This window comes from Cydia splendana, chromosome Z (genome assembly GCF_910591565.1).
Source record: "Cydia splendana chromosome Z, ilCydSple1.2, whole genome shotgun sequence".
NCBI lineage: Eukaryota > Metazoa > Arthropoda > Insecta > Lepidoptera > Tortricidae > Cydia > Cydia splendana.
The window spans coordinates 24,407,521-24,428,213 of record NC_085987.1 but is presented as its reverse complement, the minus strand read 5'-3'; the positions used below and the strand labels follow the sequence as shown (position 1 = coordinate 24,428,213).

At 36.1% G+C, this 20,693-nt stretch overlaps 1 protein-coding gene and 2 long non-coding RNA genes across 3 annotated transcripts in view; 2 read left to right on the top strand and 1 right to left on the bottom strand.

Moving 5' to 3' along the window:
* The window catches only part of LOC134804947 (uncharacterized), a 229,868-nt gene that overhangs the window by 90,849 nt on the left and 118,326 nt on the right, over positions 1 to 20,693 (top strand). The window lies entirely within an intron of this gene.
* The window catches only part of LOC134804924 (uncharacterized), a 421,906-nt gene that overhangs the window by 334,215 nt on the left and 66,998 nt on the right, over positions 1 to 20,693 (bottom strand). The gene's annotated exons all lie outside the window — the stretch shown is intronic.
* On the top strand, positions 8,435 to 10,138 carry LOC134805097 (putative nuclease HARBI1). The gene is made up of 2 exons (XM_063778395.1): positions 8,435 to 8,691; positions 9,247 to 10,138. The coding sequence occupies exons 1-2, from the start codon at positions 8,468 to 8,470 to the stop codon at positions 10,136 to 10,138; spliced, it is 1,116 nt and encodes a 371-aa protein (XP_063634465.1). The 5' UTR covers positions 8,435 to 8,467.

Sequence of the window (20,693 nt, the reverse complement as noted above, 5' to 3'; positions counted from 1 at the left end):
CGAAGTAGATAAAATTTGGTATGGTGATAATTATATTGTAAGTCTTAGGCCCGAAGGACGTTGGATAGTTTTTTATCACGAAAATCATCATTCTACCTACGCACGTAAAGGCCCGGATGGAAAGTTTATAATTAACATACTTGCTATATTGGCACCTGTCCAACAAACGGTCAGAAAGCGACTAGTGACCGATTTTTCTTACGTGCATAAAGTATATTAATCGTATTTTATATATTTAGATTTGGAGCCTGACCCAATGAACAATCGCGCCTTGCGGTCTCACTTGAGGCAAAAGTGCAAGATGACTGAGTCTACTACTACAGCTCCCGAAACATGATCATGTCACTTAGTGCGGGTCCATCATAATAAGGTTAAAGGTTTTTAGGCGTGGTGATACAATTACTACCACAGTCTATACAGTCGTTCGTCGAGGGGAGACGGGAACGGGGGGTCCCGCGCACCCGAGCTGCATACATCGCTGTCATCGTATTGTTAGTAGCTCGGTACTTACACGTCAAAGGCCGTCGGACCACTGTTACTTTTTAGACTGTGCAATTACGCATTAACTGGATGGGGCTCGGGATCCTCTATGTGACTTTTCACGGCTCAATAAAGCTTTTTATCGGTGTTAACTTTGCGTGTAGGTAATATGAGGTGATCAATCATTAGTCCGGGCTTACAATCGGCGTACGATCCATTGTCAGCGCCCACAGGGACAGGAGTGAAGGTCGGAAGGTTTAATTAAAAGCTGCCGATTCGCAGTTCTTTTATTGGGTGGTGAGATGGGGCTGACTGATCGCTTCTTTTGTCCTCAGGTAAGTAAGCATCGTTTAATTAACCTGATTTTTACTTATCTGTCAGTGTGAGGATTAGTTAAGTGTACCAAAATAATATTTTACCACTATAACAATAATTTCGTATTGATATATTTATAACACTGTTTTGAAGATATTAAAACAAACACTGCTTAAACTAGCCAAAAACAAAACCCGAAACTGGCCGGTTTGTATTTTCAAAATACATTCCACCGAAAATAAGCATGAAGCTGCCTAGGCATGCATGTAGCACGTAGCTTAAATATGTAGGCAAGAAAAAAATACAGGTGGGAACAACTTATGCACTACCACGAGTAGCCGTAGTAAATTCTCGATACTTTACTGCAGTCCTAAGTGAATACGCGGGCTTCGAATAGTTTTCTTTAAACTCGTGCCATAAGTGACAATAGAGGAAAAGAGGAAATTGGAAACGAGTGGCGATAAATTAAAACACGACCGAAGGGAGTGTTTTAAATCGACACGTATAATTACAAAACTAAGCCAATTTCTGATATTTTAAACACAGACTAAAGATAGCTGGTTCTTATGCTACTTACGTAGTTACTTTCTGATGCACAATCTTTTCAAAAACTATTTTTAACTAGTTTTTTCGAACGGCTGTCGCAATATATGACTTCGAGTTCAAAAAACGAAATGACTTTTAGGTTTAGGCGGATTGCTCTGAAGTAGCTTGATACAGCGCCATCTGTTTTAGAATGAGGGAACTAGCGCGAACAACTGCATAATCGACTGGACTCCAAAGCGTCATACGCCTTCAAATTCAAAAGTTATAACGTGTTGACGGATTTGCCTTATAGACGGTCTTGACCACGGTGACCTTTTATATATAAATAAACATTGAATAATTCGATCCACATTAATATAAACCAAATAATTAACAAAAACAAAGCACAGATTACCTACCAAACGCTTCGTAGGATCAAATTATATTATTAATAATTATTTTTCATAACACCATGTAATGTACGGCAACGAGTTTCATAAAATCAAGTTAAATCGCCGATTCTCACCGAATGCTGATCTATTGTGGGGCCGTACATTTCGATGGCAGCCTTAATGGGGCCAATAAATAAAACATGCCCCCTTACGATCTCTCGACAATGATAGATAGCGTTTATAAGCTTAGAGCAGTCGTCGAACATCCACTATGACGAAACAAAAGAAATATTCTTTCAATCATGACACTTTTTTTGCTATGTTTGCTATGTTAGGCTTCGGAACCATGAACAGCTCTTTTGTACGTTATTTGAAAAATGGTTACTTGCTGCAACTGAAGTATAAGTATGGCGTTGCCAATTAAAGGTAATAGTGTAAAGTAATTGGATGAGAAATTAATTCTCCTAAATACTAGTAGTTCGCCCCGAACTGAGAACTCGCGGTGAGCCAAAAATTATATAGAGCGATTGAATTTGTTGCACCTAGGTACTTACTCGTATAGTTCGACATAAAATAGTAGAAAATAATTTTCAAAAAAAACCGACTTCTATGGGGGGCCGGCGAAAGACTATTGTACATAGATGGTGCACTATGTAGAAAAGGAGGTAAAACCACCCACTTTTCTAGTAGGTATCATTTCGTTTCTGTAAGAGTCGCAGTTTTAGCCCCACGAACCCACTTCTCTGATAGCAGTTCGGTTCTGTGAGGATTGCAGTTCGAACCTAACCAAAACCACTTTTCTATTAGCATTTCGTTTCTGTAAGGCTCGCAGTTCTAACCTAACCTAACCCACATTTTTTCGGTTCTGTGAGGATCGCAGTTCAAACTTAACCTAACCGAGGGGCTAGTAAGTTTGGCATCATTATACTTTATACCTGGTCTACATTTTATGGTAAGTAATCATAGTGGTTTATTTAGCTTAGGTATCAGTGGTTTTCCGGGTCAAGGTCCGAGTCCGGGTCCAGGACCAGGTCCAAGTCCGGGTCCAGGTCCGGGTTCAGGTCCAGATAAGAGCCCGGATCCGGGTCAGGTCTGGCTCCAGAGCCAGCTCCGTCTAAATCGAAATTCGAAATCGCCAAACGTGTAGTCATTGAAGAGTTCTGTTCTGATCATCATCAGCAGTTCCACTTCATCAAATGGGACAGTTTTTCATGTAAATTCTTGATTTTCTGATGAAAATATACAAATATATAAACGCATGCCTTTAAGATTTGAGGAGTTCCCTCGATTCCTCATGGATACCATCATCAGACCTCGAGCTTGACAAAAATGTGGCTTAAAAACTTATCTTGCTTAACAAAGATAACTAAGAGGACAAATTGCCAAACGTGAACTATGCGCCGTTGAAGAGTTCCGTTCTGATCATCATCAGCAGTTCCACTTCATCAAATGCGACAGTTTTTAATGAAAATGCTTGATTTTTTGATGAAAATACAAAAACTTCTATAGGCATGCCTTTAAGATTTGAGGAGTTCCCTCGATTCCTCGTGGATCCCATCATCAGAACTCAGGCTTGCCAAAAATGTGGCTTAAAAACTTAACTTGCTTAACAAACATAACGAAGAGGACAAATCGCCAAACGTGAACTATGCTTCATTGAAGAGTTCCGTTCTGATCATCATCAGCAGTTCCACTTCATTAAATGTCACGTTTTTGAATGTATATGCTTGATTTGTTGATAAAACACATAAATCACTGTATGTGTGCCTTTACGATTTGAGGAGTTCCCTCGATTCCTCATGGATCCCATCATCAGAATTGGGTTTTGACAAAAACGGGACCAATCTGTATGCATATACATACAATCAAAAAAATAATTTTCAATATCGGTCCAGTAATGACGGAGATATGGAGTAACAAAATTTAAAAAAAAACACAATCTATTCTCCTCCTTTTGAGATTTGGAAGTCGGTTAATAAATGAGGGCGCCACTTTCTACGTCACACACTGTCACATTTTAGGCGTAAAATGCTTACACATGGCAACAATTTATAGTCTGTCAAGCCATTTCCGTCAGTAGAAAAAGCGGCTAAAAAATGTAGGCGCGAAGGGTTATCGTCCCATAGAAAATTTGAATATCGCGCCTTTTTCTACTGACAAACTTGTTTGACCGACTATAGTATGGAAAAATTAGAGTTCCATTTTATTTAATTTCTACTATTTTATGTTCCACTATAGGCGGCAATGGATTAAAAATTGCGTGGATATATTACAAGGTCTGTGGAGCCCTTAACTGATACTGTATCTCATTTAAAGCACAACTATATCGTTGGCTCAAAAAACAGGTGTTTTACTCTGTAAGTGAGTTGTTCGATATGTAATAGGTACCTAGTATTAAGTAGAAATATTAGTTTTAAGTTAACAATGTACCTACCAAATAGATGAAGACTAATAGCTTTAAGATAATATTTGCATGCTTAACCAGCAAAATATGTTTCTGTACGGGAATATTTTTCCAATAACACCTTGTTATACCATATTTTATGCAAATAAAGAATTTTCATTTCATTTCATTTCATTTCAAGCCGAAATATTTCCTGTCAAATGTCAAATACCTATATTATGTTTATTTTTATCTTGCAAATTATTTCAAAACTGTAAATTTAAAAACGATATTATAAAAGTGCGGCTTGCACTTTCATTTGATACCAAACTCGACCATACTTTCTTGCAAAAAGATGACCAGAATAGCAAGACCCCTCACAAATAGCTTTTTAGCCTTCTAAGCTCTTCTAAGTCAATAACCCCTTGATCGAGCCTGCTCATAATTTAATGACTAAAATATAATGCCCTCAACTACAAGTTTACCCAATTTCATTTTAATTAGAACAAATTTACTTAAGTTCTTGAGTATCAAACTATCCTCTGATAGTTCAGCTTAAAAACATCGAAATGCCGGGACGTGCCCCTAGCCAGCCGCGTGTCCCAAGTCGAATGTAAGAACTTCGTTCGCTTCGCTCGCTCGTTCGATAAAAGGCGTGTAGAGTTAGAAGCTTGGCTCTACATGAGATCTGATAACTTTTTGTCAGTGCAAGCCATATGGTCACATATTAGCAACATTTTATATGAAAATGTTTTTGGTGAGCGAACAAGACAGGTTACGTGAGTAACAGAAGAGCGCACGGGCGCCATAATAACGGAGTTGAAACAGTCGCCGTGGTCGAAATCGGCCTGGATATATCTGGAATGGCTCTATACATATACACCGTGTTTTTATTGAATTCCGTTAACTTCGGGGTATAGTTAAGTACGTTTATAAGAACTAAATGGCATAGTTAATTTAAAAAAAAAAAAAAATTTTTTTTGTTTTCTTTTTTGTTTTTTTTTTTGTTTAAAAAGTAATTAAATGTAGCATATAGCGTTGTTGTAACACGGGCATTACATTTAACTCAACCAAACAATTGAAATCTGTGACATATCAATGTCATTTCGTACATCAATCGACCGAGATTGTACTTAAGTTTAGTAGCAAATGTATGAACTCATTCTAAACACTAATCAATATGTAAGCCGGCCCTAAGGCAAGTGTACACGCTTGTAGAGGCCTTATAGGAAAAAAATAAATTATGGATTATCTCCGAAATGGACTTAATTAGAACATCGGTGTCTTTGAGAAAGTTACTTGATTTAAGCTCAGGAATGCACCCTTGAAATTAACGGAAATCAAAAAAAACACGGTGTATATATATATTCCTGACATCATTATTTTTGAAGTTGACCAAAAAAGTTTAGAAAAGTTATATCGAAGAAAAATGATTTCGTAATTACAAGTTTTAAAGAGTCAATTTAGAAAAAGTAGGAGAGAGCTGCTCGGTTTTAATTAAGAGACGGAACGAACGCTCCCGAGGGCACAAAAACGTTCAATGAAATAGCCTCTCATTTGAAACGAAAATAATATTCTTTGGACGGATAGGAAAACCTAGTGTTGCTGATGAGATTCCGCCATTAGACTTTCGCATAAAATATTATACTCGATACGAAGTACGAACTATACAAGGGTAGATTTTGGGAATATACAAGATTTTTCTCAATCCACCTCGCCTTTACACCTCTTCAACTAAGTATTGATAACTCTTTGGTTATACTAGTAAGTAAAGTCAAAAGTAAGAAATAAGTAAGTATTTTACATGCTTTTGGTAGTTATGAAATATTAATTTATCACTATAAGTTTAAAACAAGATTAAGTTGTATGTGTCAGAGTGTCAGTGGCCGATCGTAAAATTCGCCAGATCATGTAGTTCGAGGCATATCACGATATGCCTTATTAAATAACTAGCGACCCGCTCCAGCTTCGCACGGGTTAACAAATTATTCAGAGAGTTCTGAGGTGTTTTAAATTTGGTGAATTTGACTATTTGGCAAAAAGATGCCTCCCATATAAAAACAACTTTCAGTGCTTGGACTAGAAAGTTTCCTGACTACCTCAAGTAGAAAAGAGTTTCAAAAGGTTATTACTGATTATATTAGGATGACATTCTAATGAGCTTAAAAACAGCTTATAAAAAGTTAAATACATTGTAGTATATACTTTGTAAAAGATTCTCAGTTCTAGATTAAAATACCTGCCTATTCTCGTTTTATATTCATATAACGAAATAATGTATAATCGTCGATATTAATCACTAATCAAGTATACTTTAACGACTCCTAAACTGCTTTGGTAGATGGTACTTAGCTCGGTAGTTCGGGTTTAGTAATTCTACGTCGACAAACTTCGGGTCGTTATTACCTACACCTACGCGCCTAAACAAACTAGTTATCATGTCATTTAGACTTATGGACTTTTGAAAGGTTGAGGACGAACTCGGAACTGATTTTCACAATTCTGGCCAATTAGCCATTAAGAGATGAATGCCAACACGTCGAGGCTCTTAGGTGGTATAGGTACTTATAAACGCGCTATTAGACACCAGAGCAGGCGCAGGGCTATAACCGCGAAAATCGAAGTTCGCAAATTGCGGGCATTTTTCTCTGTCACTTTCATTACGTCTTCATTGGAGTAAAAGAGAAAGATCCCCGCAATTTCCAAATTTCGGTTTTCGCGGTAGCCCCTCAGGCTATAATACCTAGCGCGTTTATACGTTGTCTTGTCTGCATGCATAGGTGTTCCCAATGCGTACTAGGTACGCAATGTATGTACCTAGAATTTAACTTATGCTGCTGCTCGAGTAATTATACAAGTAAATTTGTAATAAAACTTAAAATAATATAATATAAAATCGGGGGACTAATACAACACGACCCTGTGGGTCGGGAATTGTCGACCGCGCAGGTTGCGCTAGTTTCTCAGCAGATTCATGAATAATTTGTTGTACTTGAATCAGCATATCCTGTTGTGATTTACAATAACTAGTTTGGTGAATACACAGTGTAACACATTACTGACTTGAAGCTCAATATTGCTTGTTAAATTATTAGTGACTTGCTTGTAGTTAGAAAATGATCTATTTTCCCCTATTTTCATGCTGTGATTAGTTTATATCTATGTACCTAGTTAAACTTAAATATTCATTGAAGTGGCACACCTACATGTAAGCATTTATTCTCAACTTACTTATCGATACAATCCTTAATAGTCATAAATCATACATTTTGCTATGGTGTACACTCGATTAGATGTAATATTATATATACTCGTACCTAAGTACGCATATGTACGGTGTACGATTAAATATGTACAAATTAAATTTAACTTAGTTTGAAGTTGGGGCAAACGAATAGCTTCACTGCCTTTAAATCGGCTGTCTGGGTATTAATAGTTGAAACGAGCTGTTGATTTATGGATGCCGCAGGAATGTAAGGAAACGTAGAGTGGGACTGGCATAAGGCCAAGCGGCTAACTGCGACCAAACACGGGATCTCGCAATTTGAGAACGCGACCACATTAGGGAGTTGGCCTAAAGTGGGCGAAATAGGCGACTTATGGTATAATATAATATATAAATACCTATAGGTACATGAGTGAAATGTAGCAATTAATGTCCTATTTTTGCTCTCGCAATAACCAATACTCTCGAAGTACACTACTGTCTGTCCGCCTACCTAATGTGCTATGCTACTGTGGTAACCATCATCAGAAAAAAAAACAAATTTATGAATAGTCGCCCCAACTTATTTTATTTTTTTAAAAGATGAAGTAGATGTATTTACTTACTTAGTTCATGTTCGAAAAAACTTAGATAAGAACAGCTTTACCACCAGGTAAAGCTGTTTTTTTCTTCACACCGGTACAATTATGATTTTTTTTGTAAACCTTAGTAATTGACGTGCCCGTAGAATGCCACCCGTGATTGAGATGTTTGATGAATACTTACACCTTTTTTCTCAATTGTCAATAAATAAGAGACCATACAAAGCTCGTTGTAGCCAGCCGTACCAAAATACGTCGTTATAAACAAATGGTAATCTGTTTCCTTCTGCCAAAAATACCGTCTCTGCGTCCAGCCTCGTTGGCAATCAAAGCCTAAGGGTCGAGTTCACCAACAGATGTTTAAATTTTAATCGGTTGTTTAAACAATTAACGACTGATTAACAATATTTTACTGTCCACCACGCACTAACCGTAGTTTATGTGCTGTAATCGACTGTTTTACTTAAACGAAGTAACAGACATAGTTTAAACATAGGTTAGTGTGACATAAAGCGGTGCCCGCGACATTTATTTAGGTTTATTTAAAAACAATTTACAATAAAAAATGGAAGACGCGTTGAATTATATATTTGACGAAAATAATGTGCTCGACGATTATGAAGATATTGAGCGAATATTACGCGCACCTCGTGTATTCCAAATACGGCGCAGTTACTATTTCGAAGAATATGACGAGAGAGCTTTTTCTACCAGATTTCGTCTATGTAAGCGTAGTGCCTTGGAATTGCTTACTTTAGTTGAAAGAAAGTTGGAATATCCAAGCGATCGGTAAGTTTTTCGACTACATAATTATTAATTATACTAGGTATTTATCAATTCAATAATTTTAGGTTAGGTGAGTACCTACCTGTATAACTCCTACTTCCTAGCATAAATAATGAAATGTTTCATTTATGTAGGGATGATTTTGTGGTTGTAAGCACCTACCTATCTATCTTCTATCTTCTTCTATCTATCTATCTATACATATAATAAACGCGTAAGGGTCGAAAATCTATACAATCGAAATATTAACAAAAAAATTGGCTGGTAGCTCTTAGAAACTATAACAGAACACGATTCGACAATTTTATTTTAGAAGAGTACCATACGTTTCCCAAGAAATCAACCAAATTAGATAGCCTTTAGACTGAGGCCAGCTAAGGGGGTCAGTAGTTTTGTTAGAATGTGTCACCCGAAGCCGAGGAAAAGGGGGGGCTTGGTGAGGTGGGTAGATAGGGATATATTATACTTAAATTAGGGGTGCTTACTGACACACAATTCCACGCAGGCGAAGCTGCGGGCACAGCTAGTAAGTAAATAATTATGTTTGTTTATTTTCAGGAACAATTCTCTGTCACCTATAAATCAGCTGCTGCTCACTTTGAGATACTATGCCACAGCGAGTCACCAGTTAACTATGGGAGATTTTGCTGGTGTTAGCAGACCTACAGCGAACAGAGTAATCCATCGAGTGACTGCTGCACTGGCCTCTTTAAGTAAGGACTTCATACGGTTTCCAGAAACTCCTGAAGATATCAGAGAAACTCAAATGGAGTTCTATAACATTGCCAAATTTCCCAAAGTGATAGGGGCATTGGACTGTACCCATATTAAAATTATTTCACCTGGAGGTAATCATGCAGAAACCTTTAGAAATCGAAAGGGATATATGTCGATAAATGTTCAGGCTGTATGCAATGCCAGACTCATAATCACTGATCTTGTTGCTAGATGGCCAGGTAGTGCTCACGATGAGCGCATTTTCAGTGCATCCCGTAGAAACGCAATATTCGAGATGGGTACATATAACGACTCTCTTCTTGTGGCAGATAGCGGTTACATGAATCGCAGCTATTTGATGATGCCTCTTGATAGAACTCAGACAAATGAAGAGGCATCATACAATGAATCGCAGATAATGACTAGGAATCCAATAGAAAGGTTGTTTGGGATATGGAAGAGACGTTTTCCAGTACTTGCACTAGGAATGCATGTGCGTTTAAAAAACTGCCTACCTATAATTGTTGCCACCGCTGTTCTTCACAATATCCTACAATCCAAAGGAGAAGAATGCCCTCCAGACGACCCTGAGTTGGAACTACCTACTCCAAGGGATGCTATTATAGAACAAGGCAGGATAAGAGAGCAGCGGTCTCTTGGTAATGCAAGAGACATTAACCCAGTGAGGAGAAGGTTAATTAATAATTATTTTAAAACTTTACACTATTTGTAGAAGCCTGTATAGTAACGTTATATTATTATTACTATTACAAAATAAAAGCAGTTAAGTATTTTAGCTCCTGTCTTATTTTATTTATTTATCTTATTTAGGAATAAATCAAATCAATATATTTCGTAGGTAACCTTAGGATTACACTTAAAATACAAGTTCCATCAAACTATATCACAAAAACATGAATACTTTACATAACTTTTGGTACCTACATACATACCTACCTAGTTAAGTATTAAATTTAACTTCTAGTTACAGTCATACCTAGTTACAAAAATAAACACATTTATTTTTTACTTATTGAGTTAAAGAATTAACAAAATGACAAAAACTTTGAAACATTAAATTAAAGTAATATTTATCCGGCTAACAAAAAAAATTCAAATATAAAAATGGTTATACATTTGTTTGTAATATTTTTTGTGTTTTAATTTTCTCCTGCTTTAGCTGTTCATCTAAAATTAAAATTCTTCTTCTGGACTCCTCCCGTGCATTTTCTTTTAATGTTTTTACCAAATCAATTTTTTCTTGTACAAGCTGGTCACCTAAATTTTGCTGGTTGGGTCTCCTTCTTTTCAACCAACTATTGTTGACTTTGGAGTCCTTAGAAGATTTTAAAACATCGGAAATAGGTCTTTTTAAAGAGTTTGGTGTCCAGCCCTCCCATTTCGGATTATTGTCCTATAAACAAATAACAAAAAGCAACATAATCAATTGGATATGTATTTTTCATCATTGTAGCCACATATGTTCCACAGACAAGAGTTAGTTTTACATTTCATTATTATACATATGCATAGCTCGGACTGTTCATTGCAAAAATGCTGGTGTTTTTGCCATGAGTTGTCCGAGCTATGATTATATGTATAACCTAAATAAAAAACCGGCCAAGAGCGTGTCGGGCCACGCCCAGTGTAGGGTTCCGTAGTTTTGTCATTTTTTTCAAAAACTATTCAACCTATCAAGTTCAAAATAATTTTCCTAGAAAGTTTTTATAAAGTTCTACACTTGAGATTTTTTTCATATTTTTAAAAGTTATGGTTCAAAAGTTAGAGGGGGGGGGACACATTTTTTTTTTACTTCTGGAGCGATTATTTCCGAAAATATTTACATTATCAAAAAATAATTGTAGTAAACCCCTATTCATTTTTAAATACCTATCCAACAATATATCACACGTTAGAGTTGAAACGAAAAAAAAAAAAACACCCCCCACTTTACGTATAGGGGAGGTACCCTAATAAAACATTTTTTTCCACTTTTTATTTTAGCACTTTGTCGGCGTGATTGAGATACATATTAGTACCAAATTTCAGCTTTCTAGTGCTAATGGTCACTGAGATTATCCGCGGACGGACGGACGGACGGACGGACGGACGGACGGACGGACGGACAGACATGGCGAAACTATAAGGGTTCCTAGTTGACTACGGAACCCTAAAAAGGTTATTATATTTCAAGGTTAGCTGTATGGTTATTATATAAATTAATAAATAGATTTAACATATGATATATCGACAACCTCTTTAGCTTAGTTGGTAGTGACTCTGTCTACTAAGCTGGAAGACCTGAGTTCGAATCCCGGTTTGGGCATCACAAATATTTGTTCCCGAGTTATGGATGTTTCTATGTATATAAGTATTTATCTATATGATATCTATTATATTTATCGTCGTCTAGTAACCACAGCACAAGCCTCTATGTGCTTACCGTGGGACTAGGTTGATTTGTGTAAGATGGTCCTATAATATTTATACATTTATATTTTATATGATATATGCAATACCTTATTGTCAGAATTTACCTCAGCGATGGGAAAAGTAAGTGAACATGAAGGTTCATCCTCGGTCTCCACAACTGCATTAATAACTTCATCCGTACCTATCTCCTCAGCGTCAGAGCACATTTTTGCCGTATCTTTGTTACACTGAAAATACATTGAAAGACGATATTAGTTATTTTACATGCATTGATGAGATAAGAGAATGTATGTACAAGTAAATTAGAGTATAGGTATAAGTTTCTCTGTACTTACATCATCATATAGCAAAGCATCACTATCATATTGATTTTCAATACCTTCCAAATCAGGCCCCAATATTTCTTCCACAATACGGCCTGCTCCAGTACCAGGAGATGGTGGAGGGGGTCTGCCACCACCTAAATAGAATATATTATAAATATTTCGAATTTCAATCTAAAACATCTTAAACCAGAGAAAATTGCACAATCAGGTCTGCTTACCAGTTTTAAATACTTCCCGTTTCCGATTTGCTGATAGTTTTTTTGTCTGGCGTTTAATGTTCTCCCAGCAAGTCTTTAAACTTTCGGGAGGGCGGGAGCAGTATGTGCTAAGAGCATTAAATTCTTGGGATATATGCTTCCAACCCCTTGCTTTATCGGCGTTTGTTGTCGCATCTGATTTTTTATTTTCTACTACAGCTTTATATTTTGAAACGAGTTCGGTTAACAACGATTTCTCGTCACTTGTAAAATTTAACGTACGCTTGCGTTTATCTTCCATTATCTATTATCTAGCACTATAATGGTAATTTTGTATTCAAAATTCAATTCAAACCGCCACAACACTTGACGAAAAACAGCGAAAAAGTGACATTGGCATTGACAAGACATTTGAAAAGGATGCTAAATAACAAAGACGTTCCCGCTATGGACATGGCATTGACGAAACAGGTAATAATATTTCGTCAAACAATAATGTTACCCTACCATTTCGCAATGTTACTGGGGAAAAAGCAAATGTATGGAGATACACTGACATCTTTACATAGTAATACTATACCATTCATTCATTTACGACTCATTCATTCAAAAACGTTTGGTTGGTTAACCGTTTGTTAAAAATGGGTGGTGAACATAAAAAGAACGTGTATTGTTTAACCAACTGTTAAATTTTAAAGGAGCGATTACGTAATCAATGTTTATATTGTAGTTGGTGAACTCGGGCCTAAGTTATGTACAATTGTATCATGAATTAGCTGTAACAGTAGGCATAAAATATAGACAATTTAGATTTTGAGACGTATCCTTGAGTCATTTAACAATTACAAAAACATTGCCGCTCGGGACAGTTACAAAAAACTTTCCTGCTTAACAAATACTTTTCCAAATAACTAAATCAATTATATTTAAATAATCTATATAATAGTAGTTTATGTCACTCGAAATTCGTGAGTGTCGAGTTTCGAGTGACAACGAAGTGAGTTTCTTAATAGGATCACACGAGTGTTTTAATGCCTAATTATGTATAGTTACATACACTGCTGTGTTCTACATACATGGTGTGTTCAGGAACCGCATGTTACGATCGGCATTGCGGCGTTGCTCTGTCCGCATGAAGCGGATATCACGTAGAGTGTCCGAAATATTACTCGCTCATTATACACTTATTTTTACATGAAAGCGGTGCGATAGGTAGTTAGTTTCAAACCAACAAAGCAAACTTGTTTTTGCGTCAGGACAAACTGAACATCAAAAGGCGGTAAATGAATATACTACGACGTACTAGTATGAACGATATAACGTTCGATATAAAGTAATATGCGAGATCTATTGAAATTGTTTATGTCCTTTGTATTTCAGAGATGTTCGAAATTTTAATGCCATTATAAAATCGAGTTCGATGTTATTATAACGCAGTAATAACATTATTACAGATATTTTTTTTGTAACAAAACAGTTAATTTTTCTGCTAGCCGTAATTTTAATTTTTTTAACGCATCATAGTTATACTCGTACTTATAGATAAAGGTTAAACCGCATTTTTAGAATTTAAAATTTGATTTTATCGGAATCAACTAATAATACACTTACACAAGAAATTATATACACGTACCAATAGCGTTCGTTCAATGTACTTGGAACAATGCACATTTAGGTACCTAATGATTGATCCAAATGCCAATTAATCAGTTGGAAATCTAGGCATTCCCAGACATACCTAAGTATTACAGAGACCGTTACTTATTTTGTTATTCGCTTTCTTCTGTTGATTGTTCTGTACATAATTTTAGCAAAGTTATAACGAGACACTAGCTCGTGAAACATAACGTTCACCGTGCACAACTATTTATTGTTTTCCGACGTTACTAATGGCACTAATGTACAAACATAAAGGGGTAGTCTACAGTTAACATTAAAATGATTTTAGGCAATGCGCAACGATTGAAGTTTTGTAGGTAATGTGAAAGAGTTCAAGTGGGGCTAAGCGCGAATCGGATTTGCGGTCTTGGGGTAGGTTATGACCCACACTTAACCAGTTTATCCATATTTATTTATAATTTGTTGTTATACATGTATAAGTGCATATAATTTTGGGAACATAGTTCAGACCCGGATACCGTTACCAACTTTTAAGGCTGGCGTCCACTAGACTCGCCGAGGCGAATCCAATCGAATCGCAATAATTCGCCTCCTATATTTTCTATGCAACTGCGTCCATTGACGAAGAGCCGCGGCGCGCCGATTCTTGTGTAAAAAGCATGATACTGGGAATGCAAAAATGCCGGGAGATAGTGGCGAAGGCGCAATGATTCACGGTTAGTTTCACTAGACTTATATCTACCAAAACAAAACAAAAGGTAATCACGGTCCATATCCCGGTCCACATAAGTTGTATACTTTTGCCCGCGACTTCGTCTGGGTGGAATTACTAATTATGGTAGCTTATTTTTTATCCAATCTGGTACTCATTGGTACGGGCCGGGGTAACTGTATCTAAGGCCTTACTGAAATCCGACATTCATCTGCTTTCTTGCGTCTACATTATTTAAAATATAGTAGTGTTACAGAATATATCGTATACTTATGAAAATATTCCAGATGTGTTGTATACGTGCTTCTGCCCGCAACTTCGTCTGCGTGGAATGATGATAATGATTAATAAAAACTACCCTATGTCTTTTCTAGTATCTTTATACCAAATTTCATCTAAATCGGTTCACCACCTTAAGCGTACCTATATATTGTATACTTTTGCCCGCGACTTCGTCTGAGTGGAATTACTAATTATGGTAGCTTATTTTTTATTCGATCTGGTACTCATTGGTATACGAGCCGGGGTCTGAAACCCCAACCTCCGGATTGAAAATCGCACGCTCTTACCGCTAGGCTTCTAGCGCTCTCCCTTTATATACATATATAATATATAAATAATCATTTGTTGTAATTCCTTTACTAAACGCATGTTGTCACTAAGTTACAAGTTACTATCAACTACTATCAAGTTATTAAAAACTATAAAACGTAGATTACGTTTATTCTTGATAAAAAGACAAAAATAATAAACAGTAATAGAGGCATAAAAGGAAAACGATTTTGCCGAGATTCTATTATGGAATACGCACGAATCTAATAAGATATCCATAAAAAATGTCGTAAAAACAAACGAAATTACTTGGCAATAAAAATACGTTTAGGTGCTTGACTTTCGAGACTGAAGTGAGATATTCCCGAAAATCTCTTTTTCTTCAGATACCAGGTGAACACATGCAGTGCCCTTGTTTTATTCAATCGAGCGTCGCCGCCGTCATGTCGACCTCCGATCCTAGGTATATAAGATCTAGTTATAATTATAAGCCGTTGCACATAATACTTTTTCTACGAGTGAGAGAAAGAGAAGAGTCGTGGGATTTGAGGGCGCGCCAGTGCTATTTTATGGTTTTTGCTATGCTGACAACACTGGTCACGTGATTATAGTACGACACTAAAGGTCATGATACTTGAATCCCTTTTGTTCCGGTTTTTTACCACGGCTTACTAAACGGAGCCTGGTGGTGGTGTCGGCTCGTCAACTCATTCCTCTGATTTAGCGGAGGCACCAGTTTTCTTTTTAAAACACACTCTTGTTTTTATGTCTCAGATACTAAAAAGTGACAGTGCGATTGACAAAACTGCTAAAACTAGTTAAGAATCTGCCCAATACAACTGTAATTTTAGTACCAAACAAGATAGTCTCATTTATGTACTGCCTAATCTGTGCTGTCCAACAGTTATTTTAATACAAAACCGCGTAGATCGGGTAGAAATTGGGCAATATAACTGTAATTTTACTATCTCGGATATATTTCACCCATTGTAAACTTGACTTCTAAAGTATGTGTGCATTATTAATAATAAATATGAATATAAATAAAAATAGTGCATAAGTAGACGCCTTATTGGGATATGTCCGGGTCTGCCATCACACGATATTTTACTTCGCCGAAAAGTCACTGCTAACTATGAAATTATAATTTCGTAACTAACAGAACCTAGTAAACGAACTTACAAATAAAGAAATATTTTATTAGAAAAAGTTTTATTCTTTGTAATCGAAGTCTGAATTAAAATATTCAATGTCACTTATGTTTGAGCTAGCTTCAGACCAACCAGGGACACTAATAGAACTATCTTCATCTGAAATGGATGTGCTTGAATCCGGCACGTAGATTACGAATTCTTGCATATCACCTACTTAGCGGTCTTTTATTCGAGATACCGTAGGTACTTTTACACAATTCTGATTTTTTTTTTGCATATAAATACCTATGCATAAAATGGCAAGTATCAAGACTATTTGTCAGTTATTTTAAAGATCATGAATGACCTGCATATTTATGAAAATTAATATATTTTGAATGAATAAGTAATATATAAGTACATACATATATAACCGGTACATAATCGGTAAGTATTATGTACCGGAAACAAGTTACTTAGGGGGCTTATTAAATAGGTAAGTAATTCTTTCATATTAAATAGAACATCAATACCCGTGAATAGCGGAAACACGTTCCGCGACTTTTTGTAAGTCGATAGTCGGCTTTTAGCCGTTTTCTTCCCGCTGACAAAACCGAACAATGTTAAATATAATTTTCCTTGTGGTTTTATGTACGGTTTTATCGTGTTTTGAAAATATTTTATACATAAAACTTGCGGTTTTTGTTAATAAAAATATACAATGACAGAAGTTTGTTTACTTTTTACAAGACAGGTGTCAAAGGTTTGATTGCCATATAAAATTTAAAATGTTAGTTCCCGTTTCTGCCACGACTCTTCTCTTTCCGCACAGACTCTAGCAACAAAATTGAATACTTACATTTATGATAAACAAAATGATTTGATAGCTGTAAGTCCAAATTGTAATTCGTCCAAGTAGCGATTTGTCCATTACGTGGTTCGTCAAGTATCATTTACGCCGTTCGCCCATATCGCGATTCGTCCAAGTCGCCATTTGTCCAAATCTTAGTTCGTCAACTACGTGGTTCGTCAAGTATCATTTACACCGTTCGTCCATATCGCGATTCGTCCAAGTCGCTATTTGTCCATTTTGTTTCTGCCGCAGTGGAAATGGAGCCTAATTAATCCCATTTAATTACCCACCTTCGAAATCTAAACCTTACTCTAACATGTCATATTTAAAGTCATGGGTTACCTTACCATGTTGTTTCAATATCATTGAAGTAACACGGTACCAAATTTCGAATCAATAGGACATATGGAAGGTAGTCAGATCCCCTCATCAACGAAAAGAGCTGATGATCTTCATACGGCTGAACAGATTTTCATGAAACATGGCTAAGAACACTCGGGGTAAAATTATCTATGACACAAATCAGATCCAAACGTGGTGGACGAAAAGCGTGTTGGACGTAAAGTGTGTTGGACGTAATGCGTGTTGGACGAAAAGCGTGTTGGCCTAAAAGCGTGTTGGACGAAAAGCGTGTTGGCCTAAAAGCGTGTTGGACGAAAAGCGTGTTGGGCGAAAAGCGATCTTAAATTCATTTGGACGAATCGCGTTTCGGACCAACAGCTATCAAATCAATGAAATCCAAGTGACTACATTTTTACAAAAAAGTACGTAAGTCGTAAATATACTGCCCTTCTAAGCCGAATAGCGCTATCTCAAAAACAAATGATTATGAAAATGGGATTCTCAGTAATAGAAACTAAAGTAGCAATGAATTTTTCACCACACCAGCTCGGAAAGGCTTACTTTGCACTTCAAAAACTGATAGCAAGGTTGCATTTTATTCACATGTGAGGCAAAGTAATCAAATGTAAATTTTGAGTTGTTTTCTTACGTTTGCTGGCAGAATCGACTTTTAAATGATGATACTCGTAAATATTGAATAACATTCATTTGGATTTAATTTGGTTAGATTTTGTTTGATATTTTACATTTAATATTTGCTTCGGGTTGGTGTGGTGAAAAATTTTGTGTTTCACTCGGGGGCAAAATTTGTTTAACCCTCGTGCTTTGAAACCCTCGCATTGCTCAAGATTCCATTTTTCGAACCACTCGCTACGCTCGTGGTTCAATTTTGGAATCTTTCGCTTGCTCCGGTATCAATATTAGCACGAGAGGTTAAACAAATTTGCCCCCTTGTAAAACAAATAACTATTCTTTTGAGATAGCGCTCTTTGACTTAGCAGGGCAGTATAGTTACTTAAACTTTTTGGGGCAACTCTACGAACAAAAAACTATAGTTTCCAGTGCTCAAAAAAATTATGTTCGCGCCATCTGTGGTGTAAAACGAACTGAAAGCTGATGTAGACCTTATTTTGAAGATCTTAATATAATATCATTGGCCGGTCTTTATATTTAAGAAGTGTCAGTTTTTGTTACATCAAACCCAGATTTGTTCCCATTAGTGTCAGAAAACTCTAGGAACAGGCGTTTCAAGTACAAAATTAAGTTAAATTAACCCAGTAGCTGGCAAAACTGCGTTTTTGCGAAACGGCATACTGGGTATGGCCTCTAAAGTATATAAGGTGCTACTTTATTAGTTGCAGATATTTTAACAGATGATAATTTACTTTAAAACAATTAACTTCAAATAGAAATTAAGAATATTTAATTATTATTTTTTTGTTTTAATTTACCGAACAAAATATTAAGTAATAATTTCGTCTAAAAATAATCACCACAAGACTCACTATCTGTCATGTCACTCATGTCAACAATTGTTTGTATTAAATGTCATAATGGTTCGGCGGGAAAACTGCAAATTAAGCTCGATGTCTAGGGATGGGATGCCGATTATCAGCCAAAAGATGGCGTCAGTGTGCACGAATTGTGGATTTTCACCGTTTCTCCCAAAATATAAACAGTTTCATAAGATGTGTTGATATTGGCGAAAACAATAAAAAAAATATTACGCCCAAATCGAAACATGTTAAACTCAACAGTGTCTAATCTAAATAATCAGAGAATAAAACTGCAAAATATTGCAATATCTTGCATACACGCACACTCACATACCTAAAGTCAGTGTCTAATGTCAGTAGATTTGTAATGTTACAGTAAAGTAACCTAGAGGGCGCAGTGCAGCGCGGTGTACTTTCGTTTCGGCCAAATACCTTTCGCCAAATTTCACTTCCCAACAAACTTATCGCAATAGTTTCATTTCCCAAAGGAACCTTTAGCAAAGTCACACTTCGCATATAATTTATTTGGTCAAATTATCATTTGGCATGATTTTACTTTGAAAAAATACTGGTTTTTTCGAGTATTATTGTTTAGAAGCTCAAATAGTCTGGATTTATGTTATATACAGCTGTTGGCATGATAAGTTGGTTTCTGCCAAATGAAATGAACGTTCTAAGCGATAATTTAATTTTGTTCCCGAGAAATTTCTTGAAATTGTTCTCGACTACATTTGGCGTTCATGTAAAACAGCCAATCCATACCGATATTATTATACATAAATGCGAAATTGTGTCTGTCTGTTACCTCTTCACGCTTAAACCGCTGGACCGATTTGGACAAAATTTGGTAAGTATGGAGATAGATTGGGCCCCGAGAAAGGATAGTTTTTATCAATCATCATTATCATCACGCAGACGAAGTCGCGGGCAGAAGCTAGTTGTGCAATAATAAAACAAAAAAGGTTTCATATTAAAGAACTTGAAAATTGTTTTGACAAACTGTAATAAAATCGAATATTGTGGAGTTAATACAAAATTACTAATATCTACTCAATGATTAAATGAACGGTAAAAATTCAATAAAACAGATTTGAAATATTTGGCAGAGAATCATGGTCATGTCATGAACTATCTCAGGTACCTGGTTTATAAAACGAAAGAAAGCCGCCAAACTTTCCTGTACCCTGTACATAACGCTTATCGCCAATAATACGCTAATAATTGATTTATTTGCATGTGATTTTTTTTTATTCTCTAGGTAATTTTTGAATAAGGAAGGGTACAAATGCTTTTTTCTCTCAGTGTCATCAATGCTAAGAAAGTGGACGGTTGTGACAAATCAAACGTGTTAATAAATTAAAATTAAAAAGGTAAACTGTTTGAGTAGGTACTTTAGAACTTTGTCGGACGATGGATGTATCAAAGACGTGTGTTCATTTTGTGATGCAGTGTATAGATGCAAAAAAATCACAAGATTTGGTACGGCATATGATAAATTGCGAAAAAAGTCCGGTTGAAGTAAAACACGAATTAGGAAAGAAAGAACCTGAAGTGATTAATCAATCAATGTGTTTTATTTATTAACTATTTACCATTTAAACGGTACTGAATGAACCCGATAAAG